This window comes from Podarcis gaigeae, assembly GCF_964106915.1.
Source record: "Podarcis gaigeae genome assembly, chromosome: 7".
NCBI lineage: Eukaryota > Metazoa > Chordata > Lepidosauria > Squamata > Lacertidae > Podarcis > Podarcis gaigeae.
In genome coordinates, this window is record NC_139683.1 from 41,449,392 (window position 1) to 41,470,087 (window position 20,696).

At 41.0% G+C, this 20,696-nt stretch overlaps 1 protein-coding gene across 44 annotated transcripts in view; it reads right to left on the bottom strand.

Annotated features, from left to right (window-relative positions):
- DTNA (dystrobrevin alpha) overlaps nucleotides 1-20,696 on the bottom strand; it is a 186,851-nt gene that overhangs the window by 84,992 nt on the left and 81,163 nt on the right. For 41 of the 44 annotated variants that reach the window (XM_083747629.1, XM_083747660.1, XM_083747635.1 and 38 more), the window contains one exon: nucleotides 2,911-2,978. In XM_083747629.1, the coding sequence (XP_083603755.1) occupies nucleotides 2,911-2,978 (68 nt within the window). Of the gene's footprint in view, nucleotides 1-2,910; nucleotides 2,979-9,453; nucleotides 9,502-20,696 lie in introns of all 44 variants that reach the window. The other 3 variants (XM_083747636.1, XM_083747661.1, XM_083747643.1) reach the window with 2 other exon arrangements.

A 20,696-nucleotide genomic window follows, 5' to 3' on the forward strand; every position in this document is an offset into this window, starting at 1 on the left:
TACTGAATGAGAAACCCATGGTAAAAAAGCAGCTTTTGTTGGCATACATCCAGAAACAAAAAGGATTGTGATTTTTGCTTCTGTCCCAGATGAATGTAGTTTTGTTATCATTGTTATTTGTATTTTGGCTACCGCTCAACATTTTTTCCTACAAATGAAATACTTCCGATCTGGATGCTGAAGAATAACGAAAAGCAAGTTATCAGATGAATAAGCAACAATGTAATTTTTTTAAATAAAAAAAAATGGTTTCATGTGCCATGATGATTAACAGTTTGTAGACAAAATACAGTAATACACTGTAAGAGCTGGCTGGTATTTTGTGTTCAGCAGAACTGTATTTCTAATAGATAGCATAAGCCAGCAGCAACTTAGAGTGGATATATTCACTTTTCAACATATGTATCAGGAAACATCTGTCTCTCCTATTATTATTAATTAGGTGCCAGCTCAATGGAAGGTGTTCTGTTTATTAGAACCCCTCATGGCCTTTGACCTTCGTGCCAATTACAATCTTGTCTTTGTACATCAAATGGGGAACAGTGATGTGTAAAACGTAAGAGACTATTGTTGGCAGATTGAAGAGTGTCCTCTTTGCAGAAATAAAAGATCAGCCATCATGGACTATCTTCACCAGTAACTTCTGCATCACATCTTAAACTCAGTTAAGTTAAGCTCATTCTGCTGAAACAGGGTTAGTCCCAACTGGCCAGGGTTCAAGCAGCAGTGTTCTAGCAGAGCCTGGATAGCTCAGTAGGTTAGAGCATGGTGCTGATAACACCAAAGTTACAGGTTTGATCCCTGTACGAGACAGCTGCATATTCCTGCATTGCAGGGCATTGGACTAGATGATCCTCAGGGTCTCTTCCAAATCTGTGTGAAACTTGCTAAATCAAAGACAGTGGAAACTGCCTTTTCCCATATCCATTCACATTCTATTAGGAGTAGATCTAGATCCTCTTCTACCTCAGGAGTTCCCAAACTGTGGTCTATGGTCCACCAGCGGTCCATGAGGTTCTCTCAGGTGATCCGTGGCATGTCTGCATTAAATACTGATTTCAAATAGTATTTTTATTGCTTCTTTTATTGTATTACAATTTGAATTCAACCAGAAACCATACAGCATTTAGCACAGAGCATTACCACAGCTACAACAGGCAGAGAAATCATTAAGTGGTCCACCAAAACCATAATCAATGTTCATGTGTTCCCTGGGGAACCATGGCTCTAGCTTATGTCAAGCTTTACACAGACCTAAGCTGTAAGTTAGTTGAAGTTAAAGGTAAAGGTAAAGGTAAAGGGACCCCTGACCATTAGATCCAGTCATGACCGACTCTGGGGTTGCGGCGCTCATCTTGCTTTATTGGCTGAGGGAGCCGGTGTACAGCTTCCGGGTCATGTGGCCAGCATGACTAAGCCGCTTCTGGCGAACCAGAGCAGTGCATGGAAACGCCGTTTTACCTTCCTGCCGGAGCAGTACCTATTTATCTAATTGCACTTTGAGGTGCTTTCGAACTGCTAGGTTGGCAGGAGCAGGGACAGAGCAATGGGAGCTCACCCCATCGCGGGGATTCGAACCGCCGACCTTCTGATCGGCAAGTCCTAGGCTCTGTGGTTTAACCCACAGCGCCACCCGCATCCCTTTAGTTGAAGTTAGGTCCCATTTAATTCTAACCTCAGCCAACTTTGTCTGGATCCAACCCATTGCAACATTTATTTAAACATAGTACTGTCAGCTTCAGGCCCTTGTGGTCCTTGTTCCTAGAAGGTAAAGGTAGCTTTACTCTGTAAAGCAACCAACATATTGGCATCTAATCTGGCAAAAGAGGAGAGACCCCCTTGATTAGCAGTCAGCTCATCAAGAATCTCAGCTTCTGAAGCTCTCTACTTCTCGAGAGCTTCTTTGGTTAACTATAAAGCAGTTTTTTAATGTATGTTTATAATCACCAACATTTGCAATCACCCTAAATCCAACTTGTATTATCCAGTTTTATACATCATGGTTCTGTAAAGACCTGCTGGATTGAACTATATAGCCAAGGTTGCCTCACGCTCTCTGGTAGAGACCATTTTGAATGGAGAAAAAGTGATAAAGCTTCACTTTTCTCCTAATATAAGTGAGTACAATGAAGAGACTATTGGCTTTGACTTGAAAGACGTGCATATGACTTCCACAGTGGAAATATAGGCTAGGTTCTGACTTTTCACTATATTTCAGCTTCAATTGCTCATTTGTGAAATGGAAATAATCATGATCAACTTCACACGTCTGATACAAAAACCAACACAAGGTTTACAAAACAGTTTACACACTAGGATGACAATGCTCAGCATATTTATTTGAAATTAAAGTTGCATCGAGGGGTTGGCACTTGTCATTCCTCAGTGGCAGAAAGCATTTCTAATCAGGACAGTGTTAACATACTTTAATTAAGAAAATGAAAACCGAGACACTTTAGTAAAGCTAGGAAGATTTCAGTCTAGGGCTCAAAAGTACAGGGCATCCACAGTAAAGAGGATCACCAAATATGCTTGACATTTGATGCTGTAAATGAGAGCCAGTGCTTATGATTGCTCACACTCCTTTTCCTCTCCAAGCCCTCTCCCCCCACCCTCTCAAATCTCCTCACCTTGGATCTCTTAGCAGTAACTGATATGGTAGAAAACCAGCTTTTAAATAATCCACAGAACTACAAAAAGACAGCATTAGGTCAATTAAGTACACATTCTTGCAACTTGCCTCACACTAAAAGCACTTTTAAAGCACTTTAAAGCCACTGTTTTGCAGAACAACTGCCTATTTGCCCAAGGCACAAATCCATACAATATTTACCAAAGTTACATTCTGTCTTGCTGGTCTTTTGCAAGAAAAAATTCATCTACTGGGGGAAAGAATGCCACAGTACTTACGCATTTCTGCAAACAGCTGTCTCCTTTCTGCCATGGTGGTTCCTCTTTTCCCACAGTCTTCAATCATTCTAGACAACAAAAATATTAAACATATCTTCAGAATCATTCATAAGCTGAACACATTTGCAAAAATGTCTGAAATGTTCCAGTGTACTATTTCCCCCCTGTTATATATCCAAAGAACACTGGGGATATCTTTGTCAACAATGTATGATTTAGATTTTGCCCTCAAGCACCTCCTTTCTTCTAGCATTGTCTCTTCCAAAGAATAATGTTTGGTTCTGTTTGAAAGTATCAGTGCCAACTTTTAAACATACCATTTCATCATTTTCCTCAGGGTGCCTCTTGTTTTAAGATGAACTGCTAAACCCTTTTCACAGGCAGTCAATGTGAAATACTGCATTTGAGTTGTCCCTACTAGGCTTTTTACCATGGGTTGATGTCTATTTTAAACAGATAATATTTTTTCTACAGTGGTACCTCGGGTTACAAACACTTTGGGTTACAAACACTTCGGTTACAAACTCCACTAATCCGGAAGTAGTACCTCGGGTTGGGATCTTTGGCCTAGGATGAGAATGGAAATCGCGTGCCAGTGGTGCGTCAACAGCAGAAGGCCCCATTAGCGAAAGCGCGCCTCAAATAAATAACAGTTTTGGGTTAAGGACAGACCTCCAGAACGAATTAAGTTCGTAACCTGAGGTATCACTGTTTTATAAAAATGTGAGGAAATTTGAAAACCATACAGTCTTGAAAAAGGGCAAGCTTCCTTTGTGGTGACCATTATAGCAAGAATGACTGGACAGAACACATTGCTGTATGTTGAAATTTGCTGACCACATGGACTTAAGACAGGGGTTGAGGAACCTCTGAGTCAAAGGCCAGTCTTGGCCTCCCCAATTCTGGTAAGGATCTGGTTCACAGAGCCAAAAATGTTCCCCACTTGACTTAAGAAAACATGAACAGAAAATTATACTGCAGCTGGCTTCAGCTCTTGCAACTATCTTATCTAGAAGAAACTCCAGAAGGATATTAAGGATGTAACATTTTTATGTTTATGCCTCCCAGTAGCAGATTGGTGCAGATAAAATAAATTCTGATACAAATAGATGATGCTGTACTCATTTTAGCAAAGTCATGTCTCCTTATTTCTGACCTGAATACAAGCTGGTGAAGAGGAGGTTAAGTTACTGTGTTGGGTGAAACCACATTTGCAAAGTTACCAAGTTCAGCAATCCTTGAAGCTAATAGCTGAAATGGAGAAAGGTTATTGCAGAGCCCTACTCGCCTTAATGGATTTACAGCTGCATCGTGAATCCCTTGTTACATTTCTTCTAATAAAACATTTCTCTAGCAGCAGTACATTTCTCAGCTATACATTTCAGCATTTCAGCACTAATCTTTGGCAATATCATAAAATTGCTGCCTGCTCTTTCCTAAGGCTACTTATAATTGCAATGCACTTATAGCATTTGTTTGCACTCATGTAGATGAACTACCTATGGTTTTGTGAGGGGGGGAGAGCTGTTAATCCACACCAAGTATAACAACTCAGTAACTGACTCCTCATGTTTTGCCTTGTTTTTCAAATATCTACATCTTACAAAAAATGAAATTTCATCTTCATGATTCATCTGTTCTATCAAAATAATATAGAGACAATCCCAGCAGGTTCTTTCCATTATACACACTCTTCCAGAGATTCTGTAAGATTTGAAGATTGGATTGAAAATAATGCTTTGACCTACTTGTGTTGCTGGTAATAAAAGCAGCATTTATTTTTATTTCACTATAAACTATTTTATGTCAAATTCACATGTACCCAATCACAGGTCTATCACGTCCCATTTTAAGGTATTTTTTTTCTTTTACAGAAGGTCACACTGAAATTCTACACATTTGATAGGCTTTTTACATACATTCTTAGTGTATTCCATGCATTTTCCTTAAAATAAGCATTTCTGTGCACATGTCTTAAACCTGAAACTGCACTGCAAAATTCTGAGAAGTACATGATCCGATTGATTCTGATCTGCATCTGAAACTGGGACTGGTAAATAGGCCTATTCTCTTTGGACCAAGTAGAGCTGGAAACAGTTCAGGAAAGGGGCACAGGATCAAGGCGCTTGAGCAATTCCTGTATGTGGAAAGGTTACAACACTTGGGGCTTTTTAGTTTAGGAAAAAAGGTGAGAAAGTGAGCACATGGCAAAGGCATCTAAAAGTATGCATGGTGAGAAGGAATTGGATAGAGATAAGTTTTTCTCCCTCTCTAATAATACTTGACCCTGGGGGGGTGTCATCCAATGAAGCTAAACATTGGAATATTCAAGATAGACAAAATGAAGTACTTCTTCACACAGCACGTAGTTAAACCATGGAATTGGCTACCACAAGAGCCAGTGATGGCCTCCTTTAAAATGAGGTTAGATAAATTAATGGAGGATGAGACTGTCAAAAGTTACTAGCCATGATAGTTGTGTGCTACCTCGAACACCAGAGGTACTGTGCATCTGCATATAAGGGAAAGTGCTGATGTGCTCATGCCCTGCTTGGTATAGGCTTCTCATAGGAATCTGGCTAGTCACTGTGAGAAAAGGATATTGTACTACATAGAACTTTGATCTGATCCAGAAGGACTCTTGAGGTGTTCTTATGAGACCACCTAGAATGGAAACCACCAGCATTCATTCATTCTGCCCTTATGCTTAGAGAAATGACATGATAAAAATGTAGCAGTCACTAAATCCCATTCTAAATCAAGAAGGATGTATCAAATGGCAATCCTAATCCACATACATTGACAAACAGCCAGCTGTACGAACACCTCTAGAAATACTCCAGAAGTAACTGAAACCGCCCATTAGATGAGCTAGTGCTACCTTTCATTATAGGTCTCTAATGGCTCATGAATACAGTATATTCAATAACTAAAAATAACTTTAAAAAGCAACAACAAACAGGTAATATTGGTAATCATTCCCTCTAATAACAAACTCAGTTGGCTGAGTACCAACAAGACTGGAACTGAAGTAGTAGCTGAGAAACAAGATGGAGATACCAGCCTTCTCAGATGAAGCCAGAGGCATGGAGAACCACAACACATTAAAAAAAAGAACAATTTCAAAAGTCAACACCCCATCAGCCCTATGAGAACTGTTCAGGGGCCTCGAAAACCCACAATGTGTTGAGCTTTGGCCTGCAAACACACCAAACTAGGGACAGGGAGCAGAAGAGATGGTCTGCATGAGCCCCTTATAATTTTTATCCTGGAGGCAGGTCCAGTTGGCGTGCTGCAAACCTGAGCAAGAACACTCCTGTGTGTAGGGGCAATACATTCTCAGCATTACTTGCAGGTCCCATTGGTGTTCCCTGTTCTCAGCACATCATTAGAAAGCAAGCTAACATTGTTATGAGAAATATGGTAACTCTTACTTCCAAACGCTTAATGTTTTGAAATATAGCTATTTGCCCTGCCTGTTTTCTGTGTGTTTCAAAACATGTCAACATCAATCTGCCCTGCACCATATGCCAAGGGTACTGTTCACAGAGGTGTATTTAGAAATGTAACTCTCAGGATAATGGAAAAGTGTGGGTTTTGGTGTGTTTTTTAAAAAGCAGATTTGATCATAATGGCAGCAACATTTCATACCCTTTCATGGAAGGCCAGTTTTAAATGTTGTACTTGCTCAATGTGTCCTGTATAACAGGAGAAGCACATATGATAGCAGCTCAAGGTTCTGTATCTCCCTTGCCTTCAGGGTTCTTTTCATTTCATTTGACTAGGTCAGGGGAAAACATGACATCTACCAAAGAAAGCCAGAGTGAAGCTGCAGGGAGAGGGAGTATGAAGTTCTGAAACAGAAGTATCATGAAGACAAAAGGCTCTTCCTCAAGACAATGTGTGTTGACTTTTGCATTCTCTCATGTTGCTGATTTGGCCAGGCAGGGCTACAAGGCAGGCTGCAACATTTCACATGTCATTAAGCTCCTACTTAGTCAATAGGATCTCTTGAACTGCCTAGTGGTGGCATGATTAAAACCAAATTCACTTTAAAAGAAGTGATCAGTGACAGAATTAGGTTGGGTAGGATTGCTGGCCTTGTAATAATTCGGTGGTTCTGAGTCTGCAATGTGGTATATTAGAATATTATCATTACATTGTTTCGACTGGGGCACCATTTATAGTTTCTCTGCTGACAGTTTCCATCATAACCAGCAGGGTAAGTAAAGGTGAAATTCTGACCCAAACATATGATATTTGTATAATAATAATGGGGGAGATTAAAATGTTTTCTCATTGCTCCAAAAAATACAAAACTGCCTGAAACAGATCTTCAAATAACTGACTAGTGGGTATAAGAGCTGAAAACAATGCCAATGTACTTAACATCTGGCAACCAATGTGCCCCTTTGATTTCTGATAGTGTGTGGGTAGACAAGTTTAAAAAGCCCAGAACACAAATTTTCATGGTCCTCCACCAGGCACCCACTTTAATGCCTTTTAGGGGCCAGGCCTTTTAGGGGACGCAGGTGGCACTGTGGGTTAAAGCCTCAGCGCCTAGGACTTGCCGATCGAAAGGTCGGCGGTTCGAATCCCTGCGGCGGGGTGCGCTCCCGCTGCTCGGTCCCAGCGCCTGCCAACCTAGCAGTTCGAAAGCACCTCCGGGTGCAAGTAGATAAATAGGGACCGCTTACCAGCGGGAAGGTAAACAGCGTTTCCGTGTGCGGCTCTGGCTCGCCAGATGCAGCTTTGTCACACTGGCCACGTGACCCAGAAGTGTCTCCAGACAGCGCTGCCCCCTGGCCTCTTGAGTGAGATGGGCGCACAACCCCAGAGTCTGTCAAGACTGGCCCATACGGGCAGGGGTACCTTTACCTTTACCTTTAGGGGCCAGGCAGTGACGTTTCTCTTCTCTGAGACCTTTTAGCATCCTTCTACTATATTTTAATGTTCGCTAAATTTTATTTAATATTAGTCTCTGCCACACAAACATCAATTAGATGGATTCAGCTTATGTGTGGGTGTTTTAGCTCTTTCTAATTGCTGAATTGATTTTTTCCCCCTGGGGATGATATTTATTTCTATGGTAGGCTAGATTGTTAGTGTGAACTGTGGTTTTTGTGTTTTGATGTGTTTTGATGTTTGTCTAATACTTGTGTAGTGCATTGCCTAGAGACAGTTGCCTAGAGATTTGCAGGAGGCGACTGACAAACGAACATGACAACTAAATAACAAATAAAATGAGCAATTAAAAAACTCCATTCACATAGCTCTCACTGAAGAGATTAATGAGGTGAAGCCACAAAAAAATAATTTTTTCTCCATAGTGATTAGTTCTAAGACTGCTCTTTAACACTGTAGACAGAGCCACATATCATAGCTCCAATGTTAATGGAAAACACACGTCAGTGATTCTATAGTTGTGATCCTTGCTTTGCAGGGAGCTAGACTAGATGATCCTTTGGGTCCCTTCCTACAATTCTGTGAAAACCTGCTTGAGCCAGAAGGTTGGTGGGCTACTACAACAGCTCAGACTGGAAGCCCTGGCTTATATTGAAGCAGAGTGCAAGTCCATTTTCCAATCTTGGAACTTTTCCAATCTTGGAACTTTCATCCACTCCACTGACACAATTCCTACCTTGTATTGGGGAATCAAGGGTCCTTGATGAAGATGACAGTGGCTTAGATCATGGATGGCAAAAGCTGCTTCCAGCCTCCCACCGGCCCTTCTCATGCCCCCAACTTCCTGCAAAGGGCCTCCAAATTTCATCTTGTTCTTCCAGTGCAAAGAGGTTGGATAGTGATGTATGGATTCTTGCAGTGACTGTACCAACAGAGCTCACAGTACTAGGATGTTGACCACTTAGGAAACCCATTTTTTTTTAAAGGGAGGGCATACAGTTTCAGAAAGTTAAAAAGTTATCTTATAAACAGGCACTGTGTATTGAAAGAAAATCTAACCATCAAGTCTCTAATTCTTGTGAAGAAAGCTGGTTTTTTAAAAAATTGAGTGATGAATAGAAGCCAAAATTAGTATGTGGCTACTGAGGCATAATTTGATATTAATAAAAATGAATGTTGTGCACAGAATTCTGTTGGAACACAAGTACAAAGCAGAGAAACAAAGTGCTAAATTAATGCAATTTTTAAATCTCTTTCTTCTTCTCACCTACCTATGTGTTTGCTGAGCTATGTTGTACTTTAAACATTTCATCCTAGAACAGGAGTGGCTGACCCAGTGGGGCAGAGCCATAGCAACAGCCTCTTAGCAGCACAATTGCTGCCATTTACCAGAAGGCATGGGGCTACATCAGACTCAGAGTTGTACAGGTACATCAGTAAGAACTGGTGCTGGGGGTGGGGGCTATGCTGCAGCTCTGCCTCACACAGCGAGCCACTCCTGCCCTAGAATATTCCATTAAATTAACTGAATAACTCTTCTTTATGCTCATCACATGATACTGGTTTATCTTCTCAACATATTCTACTACAGCAGGTTAATATAAACTCCTTCATTATAAAGCCAACTTTGATACAAACCTATGCTGTTTTTCGCCCCAGAGAAAATCCAGCTTGTTCGCTATCTAGCTGATAAAAAATACATCACCATAGATCAGACATTTAATTTGCTGTCCATGATTAATATAGAGCTGGAAACTTATTACAGGGAATATGCAAAAATAATTAACCAAGAACATATTTGACATCATTTATTTATTTTCTTACATTTATATCCCTCACAGAACCCAAGAAGGCACATGTGAGGTCTATAGGAGGCCTCCCATAATCTATGCTCACTGGAACTCTCAAGGAGGTCAACAGCAGTGTGACACAATGCTCACTTTGCACATTAACCTTCTAGGTTAAGAGTAACTTGCCTGAAAGAAACCAAAATTTGGGTGCCAGAACTACTATGAGCTCCTCAAAAAGCTTGTGTGAAAACTATTTGCATTAGGGCACCCAGTTTGACCTGCAGATATTGCTGGACTGCTCCTCCCATCATCCACTGGTCACAGTGGTTGGAATGGAGGGGGACTGAAGGTCTGAAGGACTGAAGGTCCAACAATATCTGGAGGACCATAGGCTCCCTTCCTTTCTACACATTGTGTACTTTGATTTCCTGAGCTATTTTTCTTCTGCTCAGCAGTGCAGTGGGGAATTTGGATTGGGCTTTCAGTACAGGTCTTGAGTAACCCTTCCCTTCCAGCTGATTTTCCAAAGCAAGTCACCTCACATTGCTATGAGCAGTGGAGTGGAAAAAATACATGACACGGCCAGGATGAAAAGAGGTCAAAACAGGCTGGTGGTTAAGTTCTGGAGTAGACAAATAAGGATCCAAAAGGTGGATGAAGTGGTCTGATAGGTCAGTAGTCAGGCCCCTTACCTCCATATTAACCTGTTCTGATGCAGCTTGGGGCTCATAGAGGAAGCATAAGCAATAAAAAGGTGAAGCAGGTTAAGCTAGGTGCAGACAAAGGTCTCTAGTAGGCCCAGCTGTCTGTGCTTTGGAAGTTTCTATCTAAGCCAAGAGCTGAGGTCATATGAGGATTTATGTAGGCTGGCAAGGTCAATACTGCAGTTGGCTCAAAATGTCTAAACTGTGGATGGGATGAAGGTATTATTGAGGGCTCATCCTCTAAATCTGAGGAAGTCAGGAGAGGTATGTCTCAGGCCAGGAGGGTCTAGGAAGAGGTGCTGAGGGTATTCCCTTCAAGTGAAGCAGCCTGTATTTTCTTCTCATTTGTGTGTCCCTCAAGGTAGTATGAGGGGGTCGTTTTCCTCTCAGAGTCTTAACAGTAGCTCAGGGGTGGGGGAAGATATTGGCACTTAGGAACTGTGGCTGGATGAAAGGGTTAACCCTCTCATACACCTACTATGGGCCCAATTCAAATCACCATCCCCCTTGCAGCTAGTTTTAGGAAAAGAAAATTATAAATTGGCAGATCTAATTGCATGTTTCCCACAAAATTATTGGCCCCTAGATTAGGGAGTTTTAGGTTCTCTGCTCTGAGGTGGCCTTGGGCAAAGCTTGCTCCACTAAACTGGAATTTAGCAGTGACCTATATATAGCTCTGGTAGATAAGGCTGGTAAAAAGTTTGCATCTTCAGTGCGATAGTAATTATTAATAAAGAAAAAGAAATTAGAATGATGGAAACCTAAATTAAACTAACTGGAGGTTTTTGTGTGGTTTTTTTGGTTACGTTCCTAAATTTCCCCCCAAAATGAACTCAGTTTATTACTTTTATTCTAATTAATTGTTATTCATTATTCAACATTATTCATTATTCATCATTATTTTACAATAACACAAAGGGCAGAATGATGTACAGCATCATTAAACATAAAATTTATTTATACAAGGACACCAAGGAAATATAAGCATATAAAGCTCAACATCCAATAGTGCTAATCCACAGCTGAAACCAAAACACACTACTAGAGACTGACCCTATTCTTCTCTGATACCCTCACCTGCTAAGCTCACTTGGAAAAATTATCAGTATGGTAGGCAGTACAAAGTGCAGTTGAAAAAGAACACTTCTAATAACCCAAAATTTATTAGTGTGAGGAGATTCTTTTCAGGAGCATTGAATGAGGGAAAGGGGGCAGTCATAGTTTTTTCATACAGTGCTCCTGGAAATAATGCTGTGTCTTCACATAATCATTCCCATTGTTTTATTAGCCCATTTTGAAAACACACAGTGGGAGTCATACTACGTAGTCACTTGGGGTGGCTTTTACCCATAAAATAATGCTTTGAACTGAAGAAACAAACCCTACCGATTGCTTCTTCCCTCCCATCAAAAGTATGCGTCCTTCATTGGAACACCTGCTTCCTGCTCCTGCTAGTCAGATGAGCTCACCCCCCCCCCAGCACAACCTCCAGAATTTGGCTGGGCCAAGAAAGCAAATGGAGAATGATAATTGTGGAAGTCTATGAAAAGAAACTCAAAATCTCCCCCCCCCCCAATGTGAAGTATACATTTCTCTAGTGTGGCGAAACAGTCACATTTTGGGAACACATGCAATGGTAACTTCCCAGGTGGTGTTCAAGCATATACTTAATTGTTTGTGTGTGAGAGAGAAAACACAATTTATAACAACGGCCCACAAAATGCAGTAGCAATGACAACCACACAGGTCTCTCTCTTCAGTAGCTTTTCAATGTGTTACTTGAAGTTGGCAAAGGCATATCCTCTGGACTGTTTTAAAAGAGGGTTATTAGACCAATCGCTGGCACCTGTGCATTGCCTCCAGTACTTGAGGCAGTATCAGTTGCTGGGGAATGCAAATTGGGAGAGCGTTGTTGTACTCATGTCCTGCTTGTGGACCTCTGGTTGGTCACAGTGAGAACACAATGCTAGACTCAATGGATCTTTGGTCTAACCCAGATGGGTTCTCCCTATGTTATAATGCGTATTGTATTGTGATGCAGACTACCATGCATATAGAAATATGGTGGAACTGAGTGCAGTAACAGAGTGGTGGGGCAGCAGCCCTCATGTGACCTTCTGACAGCTGAGCTGCTTCTGCTGTCTGGGAAGGAGAGGGGAGGAGGCAGTTGGTGCAGTGATAATGCACCAGTATAACAGAAGGACTGACTCTGCCTTTGAATCTGCACCACTGACTTCCCCTTCCCCTCCTGATAAGAAATAGTGACTCAGCTGTTGGGAGGTCAGGTGAGTGCTGCCACCAGCGTACAGCCCACTACTGATTAAATGTACATCTAAAGCCTTCCTTTCTTGCTCAGTATTGTTGGCAACAGGCTAGAAAAGATTAAGGGGAATATGTATTCCTATAAATCCTGCTCTCTTGGGATGATAAAGTAGGTATTTCTAAAACAAATCCAAAGCTGACATGAGCTTATATAGTCCCAATATTGTCACATTATTTTACACCATTTGAGAATCTGTCTGGAAACCTCACAGTCATCTGAAGCTGTTTTAATGGCCATTGAACACATACATGTCTCTCATTCCAAGCATCTTCTCCCCTCCCCTCCTTCCTTGATCTTTCCCCCTCTTTTCTGTACTTTCTGTTTCTCTCTCATGTTGCCCCTTTCAACTGCTTTGTTCTTCCAGCCACACCTAGTTGTGCTGTGACAAATCATACTGCTTTCTGATGTCTTTCACTTCACAATTTGCTTTGTAGGTAAAGAACAAAGGAGCAAAATGGTGAACTCAGCTGGGCTCTAGACACCATGCCCTGATCACTTCTTTCATTGCTCAATGTGCCCCGCAGGCTGCAAACTGAAACTGACCAAAGAGGTAGTGAACTTGCAGTTCACAGGTGTTGCGAACAAACTGTTCAACACACCACTGAAAGATACCAGCAAGAAGATATGCAGCAGTCTCAGCAGTGAGCAACATCACTGGAAAAAGTCTAGAAAAAGGCAGCCATCTGAACAAACATCAGGTAGTAGTTTTCTTGGTCAGATTTAATAGTTACAGTGGTACCTTGGGTTACATATGCTTCAGGTTACATACGCTTCAGGTTACAGAGTCCACTAACCTAAAGGGTTAAGAACTTTGCTTCAGGATGAGAACAGAAATCGTGCTTCGGCGGCACGGCAGCAACAGGAGGCCCCATTAGCTAAAGTGGTGCTTCAGCTTAGGAACAGTTTCAGGTTAAGAACGCATCTCCTGAATGAATTAAGTACTTAACCCGAGGTACCACTGTATTTATTTATAAAACTGGTTTTATAAAACTGGTTTTATACCTTTTTCCATAAAGAGCACCAAGATGGCGTGCACTAGATACAAAAACAATATAAGCAATACAAACACAAAAGGGTAATATTATGCAACAACAGAAACAATGCTATACTCATGGACAGCAGTAGGCAGCACTGTCTGTTAAGTTTTGCAGGAAAATGGCACACCCTGTGTGGTGTAGTGGTTAGTGTTTTGGACTAGGGCGTAAGAGGCCAGAGTTCAAATCCCCACTTGGCCATGAACCGCACTGTGTGGCTTTTGACCAGTTGCCAACTCTCAGCCTAACCTACCTCATGGGGTTGTTGTGACTTCATTGGTGGATACGTGGGATATAAATGCAATGATAAAATAATTATAAATAATCAGAGCTGTCGATTAGATTTCCAAGCTGGAAGTGTTTGAGCAGCATTGTACAAATAGAGATCACTTTCTGGACCATGTAAAAGAGCTCTGAAATGCACCTGACTGCTCTGAACATTATTGTATATGGGAATAAAAAATGGTAACTGGAGCATCAGCGTAGCATCTACTCACTTTAGTCACCCACATTTTGCATTCTCTCCGCTGATGGAGACAGTTGTCAAAAATTGCTGTGGCCTCCAAAACCTCCAGATTCTGGCAGAAGCGATCTCAACGTCCTAGGGGGAAATTAATTCTGCCGTTGTAAGCTGCAGCTGAGCACAGGGCACTTCTTGCCTTTTCCCCTTCACTTTCTGTAGCATCAACGTGATGTTGTCAGAGAAACAGCTGCAGGGAAACATTTCTACTGCAGTGGAGCACATCACTGGGAGTATTCTACCTCCCGTATGCAAATCACAGGAAATTTGAAGAGGAATGTGGACAAGAATGGGAGATCCTGACACAAACCATTTGTATGGTCTTGATTCTAGGTGCACAAAGCTTCCTTTGACAGGAGGCGATGTTTACACAGATCATTTTAATTTTCAGCTTTTAAGCACTGAAGTCCGTCCCCTCCCCCAAATCTCACTGAGAAGCTTGAAATATGCCATTCTGGTGACAAGGCAATCCTTTTTTCCTTACATGTTACTTCCTACCCTTCTTCTTGCATAAAAGGCTGGATCTAGACACATCAAAAAAGTGTTTGTTAAGGAAAGCGCATTGTAAACCTCATAAAGGGAAATCACGTTGGCAAAAGACAGAACTCCACAGCTCCACCTGGTGTCACAGTGTTATAACACACATAAAGCACTTTTCCTTTACCAATGTAGCTGAGTCCAAAGTCTCCACTATAGAGCTTTTAGCTTTCCTGAAAGTTTTAACATAACCCTCAACTCAAAACACATGTAATTTGCAAGAAGATACTCTCATGGCCTAAATCCCAGCCAAGACAAGGAATATCCCAGGGAAGTGGGGTGGGGGGAGAGGATCAGTCCCTTAGCCAATTAAAATAAATCCACCCTGCCCACAATATAGACTGATCAGCTGAAGCAAAGTGTGATCCTCTGCCTCAGTGGGAATTCCCAACTGACTTTTAGACAGGAAATGGAACTTGATATCTGAAACCTCACAAATCATGAGGAATATACCTAAATGGCTTGCTCTTGCAAAATCCCTCTTTTTTGCTGGTCAAAGGAAGTCCCTTCTTTTTGTGTACAGTTCTCTAATAACACAGCAGAAAGATACTGTATTGCACATGACCATCTTTAAAGCACCCACATGCAGAACCTCTTACAGTTCAACTGGCATGGAAGTTCTTGTTTCTTAACTATCAGAATGACGCTTAAGGAAGAATACATTTTGAGGCTGTCAATGCAAAATGAGACATGTCCAATGCAAATATCCAGAGTTGCAGCCCAGGCTCTGAACTGCAGTTAATTAACAGAAGTACGTCTTCTGACACTGTTCCTTTCCTCTCTGTCCTAAAAAACCAGGCTGCAGTGCTGTTGTAGGTTTGTATGTGTGTAATATTACACAGATGCCAAAATGCATGCTCATTTCAACAGGGTATTGTTTGTTTTTTGTCTGATACAGTGCTACAAACATACATGCCTGGATTAAAGTAACCCTGAAATTAAGACAGCATGGTTATATATAGGAACAATGCGTTTTGTTATTGTCTCATGTGCCATATCTAAAGAGCAGTACTTAAGAGAACTTTCCCTAGGAGTATTATCAGCAAGTGAAGAATGTCACCCAGACTATACCTATTAATTTTATCTAGTGTCACTGGTGGTACTCAGAGAAGGCCCACTGAAATGAATGAACCTAACCTTTATAAGAAGACCAAAATCATTACTGGAATTTTCCGTCATTGGTGAAGTTTCGAAAAACCTCATGCAATAATAGAGGAGCAAGGCCTGAATATAAATATAAGTCTTGTAGATTTTCAGCAGAAATGTTTTCCAAAATCTCCGTTCATCCTCCTACAACAGCTGTGGTGCAATCACTCTGGGGAGAATTCATGCATCATTATGTCAGCTCATTTTTATATATCTTTAGTCACGTCTGATAACTCAGGATTGGAAATTACAGGCTGTTTTACAAAAAGAGGAAATTAACTGAATGGCCTTGATGTAGCCATTTGGGTTACTCATTCCAATAAATGTTATCTGTCTCTTAGCTCTGCTGAATTCTGAAGACAAACAGTATTAATAAATGTACAAAATGGAAAGAAAAAAAACTTGATATGGAGTATATTATCTCTTTGAATTGGGACCGATGGCTATATTAATGTAGCAAACAAATCCTTGAGTTAACAAAAATGAAAGTGGGGAAAATCTACTGCTATCAGCAGTCAATTGTGGGTTTGGATTTGATGAAATTGCTTAAACTAAAGGTAGATTTTTCAAACCCACTCACTCCTGCAATCAAGGAGTTTTGCAACAGCACAAGAATTTTATCATTCCTAGGTTCATTGGTAATTTTTAAAATTTATTAGTCACCTAATACCAGCAAGTCACTAGGTGACAAGCAACAGATGTAAAACATACAGAAGCTTAAAACAACCAAAAGGCCAACTTTTTAGAAGCTTTTAAATGTAAAATGGTATAGGTTTTCACAGGTGAAAACCTACTTTATCAGATGATGAGTTGGAACTTCAGACTGAACAAAGTCTGATAAACTCTGCTTATAGCTGACCAAGAGCAGCCATTCTAAGACTAAAGTTATAGACTCAAGGAAAGTGTTCCTCCATCTACCAATCCATGCTTGAAACCAGTTGAAAACTCTTTAAAAAGAAATCAATTTAAGGTTATAATTAAAAGGCTGAGGCCCTGGGGAAATATATTCTTCAGGAGATAGCCTCAGATGATTGCTTCTTGGTATGAGAACTCTTATATCAGTGAAAGCTAATAGTTCAGCTAGTGGTTACAACATTTCCAAGGACTGTTAACCATGGTATTCTTCACAGGTAAGACATGCTATATTTGATTCCAAGTACAGTGGTACCTCTGGTTACATACTTAATTTGTTCCGGAGGTCCGTTCTTAACCTGAAGCACCACTTTAGCTAATGGGGCCTCCTGCTGCTGCTGTGCTGCCAGAGCCCGATTTCTGTTCTCATCCTGAAGCAAAGTTCTTAACCCGAGGTACTATTTTGGGGTTAGCAGAGTCTGCAACCTGAAGCGTATGTAACCTGAGGCGTATGTAACCTGAGGTACCACTGTATGTAAATGTTGCTTCTGTTTTAGAACCACCTTCCTGGTCTTTTTTTTGTTGTATGACTAAGATTTTGCCTTTCTTTTCCATAGTGGTAAAATTTCAAAGTCCCATTTCCCAGTCTTCAAATCATATTTGAGAGATTGGGAACATGCTGTAGGCTCATTTGCATTGCCCTTCCTCCCCTCTTGCAAAACCTTCCCTTTTATCATTTGTGATAACTATAATTTGACATTAACATCTGAATCAGGTTAACTATGGTTAGGGACAATCAGGGTGTTGTTGAGGCGTTTAGTCGTGTCTGATTCTTTGTGACCCCATGGGCCAGAGCATACCAGGCACTCCTGTCTTCCACTGCCTCTGTAGCTTGGTCAAACTCATGTTTGTAGCTTCAAGAACACTGTCCAACCATCTCATTCTCTATTGTCCCCTTCTCCTTGTGCCCTCAATCTTTCCCAACATCAGGGTTTTTTCCAGGGAGACTTCTCTTCTCATGAGGTGGCCAAAGTATTGGAACCTCAGCTTCAGCTTCAAGCTTCAGCTGGAGCTGGGACAATCAGGAATTGCCTCCTAATTATGACTGAAGCCTTAGTTTGAAGCTGTTTAGTGAGCCATAGTTTTGAGGCAATCCTGGTTTGCTCCAATGCAACCCAAACACATTTACAAAATTATGGTCATTGCAAATTAAGAAAAAGGGGTGGGGGATTACAAATGGAAGAGTGGAGGATGGAGTGTTCCAACTATGGCATGTTCCAATCACTACTCCCTAAACCTTCTGTGTGTTGGGGGCTGAATGTCATAATAATCAGCCCTTTCTACTTGTATACATTCCCTGCCTGATTTAGAATCCTGATACTTCAAGGTTCTGAGTTTCGCCCATCACATGTGGAGATGGTGATGGTGTTGCAATGGATTGCGGGGAGCGCAGTGTTGCCCCTCCCTCATGCAATGGTAAATTGCATTGGGGAGGGGAAGAAAACACCTGAAAAGGCTTTACGTCTTACCCATTACCTGGAGGCAATAGAAATCAATGGAATAAAGCCTACTGTATGGATGGTTATATAAGCAGCCCTGAGCACTGGCACATATGTCTTCACTCATTGCAAATCTGGCTTTTGTCTGGAATGTACCCTGTAATTTTTGAAGAGCCTATTCTTTTTAATTGGCTCAGGTACTCTGGATTATGTACACATGGTAGAAAGTTAGTGTGCATCCATTTCAGATGCTACTGAGTATAACACAAATTAATGTGGCAATGTGTCTGCTATATATTTGATGTGTAAGAGTCCACTACCTTCTCTATTTGAATGAGCCACATGCAATTTTGTCCTCCACCACTAAGGCTGCAATCCTAACCCCATGACCCTCCTGGGAACGAACTCCACTAAATTCAGCAAGATTTACTTTGAACTAGATATGGTTAGGATTGCATTGTAAATATTACTGTTTCTCTCCCTTTAACATAATGCAAATGTGTCTTGAAAACAAAGTAGGGACAAGTTCTGAGCATCTGTCGTAGTGATAGCAATCCTTCTAATTTGGGAACAGAATATCTTAATCATCAGTTTCATTTTCTAAATTGATCTTCCCTTTGAAATGCTAAGGAAGGAAGATATTCCAGAGTAAAGTAATACACCAAAGTTATTTCCCCACCTCTCAATCCCACTTTCAAAATATTAGACGTTAACCCATTTCCTAGGTAACTAGCAACTATGGCGTCACACACCATCACACTTTGAACATACTCGGGGGCAAAATATATAATTTTGTCTCCATAAATTGACAGCATGCTGTATTTTTTATTGTATTTTTTACAATTACTCCAGAAATAGTTTTCTATGAGCATGGCTCAGTCAATATAAAAACAGCATATGAATAATTGATGCTCTTTTTTTAGTTGCTTTGATCTCTCACAGTAGACATTTCTAGGGGAAAACTTTGATGACGTAGAGATCTTTTTGGCAAAGCAGCTAAGGGAGAAAGCAGGAGTCATCTCAGCAAACGCATGCTTTGAAGTTGACATTTGCAAAGATAATAGGTTTTATCCAAGGTTGTACAAGTGGAAGACAGCTCAACACAACTGATTGTTCCTTTCCTTTCCTCGTTCTGCAGCCCCCTGTACCCCACCAAGCTTTTCCAGAGGGCACCTACCAAATATTATTGGCAGTGTCTTATTGGGCTGAAGTGGGAGGGGAATAGCACTCAAAATTAGTAACCTTGAGAGAGCAGTGCAAGATTCCTTGGCCTGTTTTCCAGCAATTCCACCATCCCTCTGCAGCCCTGTAAGACACAGTCCATAGTGTTCGGTAGAATAAGCTGTTCAGTGGGTATGCGGGGGGGCAATAGAGGAGACGGAAAAGAGTTGTACAATGGATCCAGCTCAGTCTGAATACAGGGGTGAGGAGGACCCTTGCAGGAGATATATTGGTGGTTTGTAAAGGCTGAAGCACTCCCAATCCACATGCCCTCCCTTCTACATTACAATGGAATCACAGGGTTTGAAATGCCTTATTTCACCCTGTGTCCAATAACTTTAATAGTTGTCCCAGATATAATATATATAAAGCTGCACAATGAAGATATAGTGGGAACAATATTAAACAACCCCCCCCGGAATGTTTTTACTGCTACTGTTGGATGCTTCTTGCTTTTTATTTTTATTGCTGGTCATCTCTGTTGTCTCTAAATTAATTTTTGTTTTATTGCTGTAAGAAAGCTTTGAAAGGCTATTTTGGCCAAAAAAAGAAGCTTATTGATTTAACATAGGAGAGTTGGTGGTTGACTACCATCAGAATATAAATGAAACTGGTGACCCACTAACATGATGGTAGATTCTACATATTCAAAGAATCTCTACATACACAGAAGCGTGGAAGTTTCCAAGTTAGAATATTAAAATACCAAAACGTCATGACAAGAACTTGTGAGCTTTCAAGATTTATCATCATCTTCTTCATCATCATCCATGTTATTTTAATTAATTGCCCACCCTTCACCCTAAGGTCCCGGGGTGGGTTGTAACAATTTAAAATAAAGTTTAAAACAGTTTTAAAACCTACAGTTAAAAAATACAATCACAAAAAGGGTGGGTCCTGAAAGTGTACATGTCACATTTCAAAGGCGAGGGTATAGAGGTACGATAATGAAGTTGTCAGTTGCACCTCTGTGGGGAGGGACTTCCACAACTTAAGGGTTGCCTCAGATAATGCTCCCTCTCAGACCTCTACCACCTAAGCTTCAAGAGAGCCGTTTCTGCCAAATGTAGCATCCGAGAGGGTCTGCAAGCGAGGAGGCAGCTTTTCATATATTGGGGGCATAAGTCATTCAGGGCAATAAACTCTAATGTGAGTGCCTTGAATTAGGTATGGCAACCAATGCAGGTTTTTAGAACAGGGGTTATATTTGATCCAAATGGAACCCTGGTACAAAGACCAAGCCATTTTTGTTCAA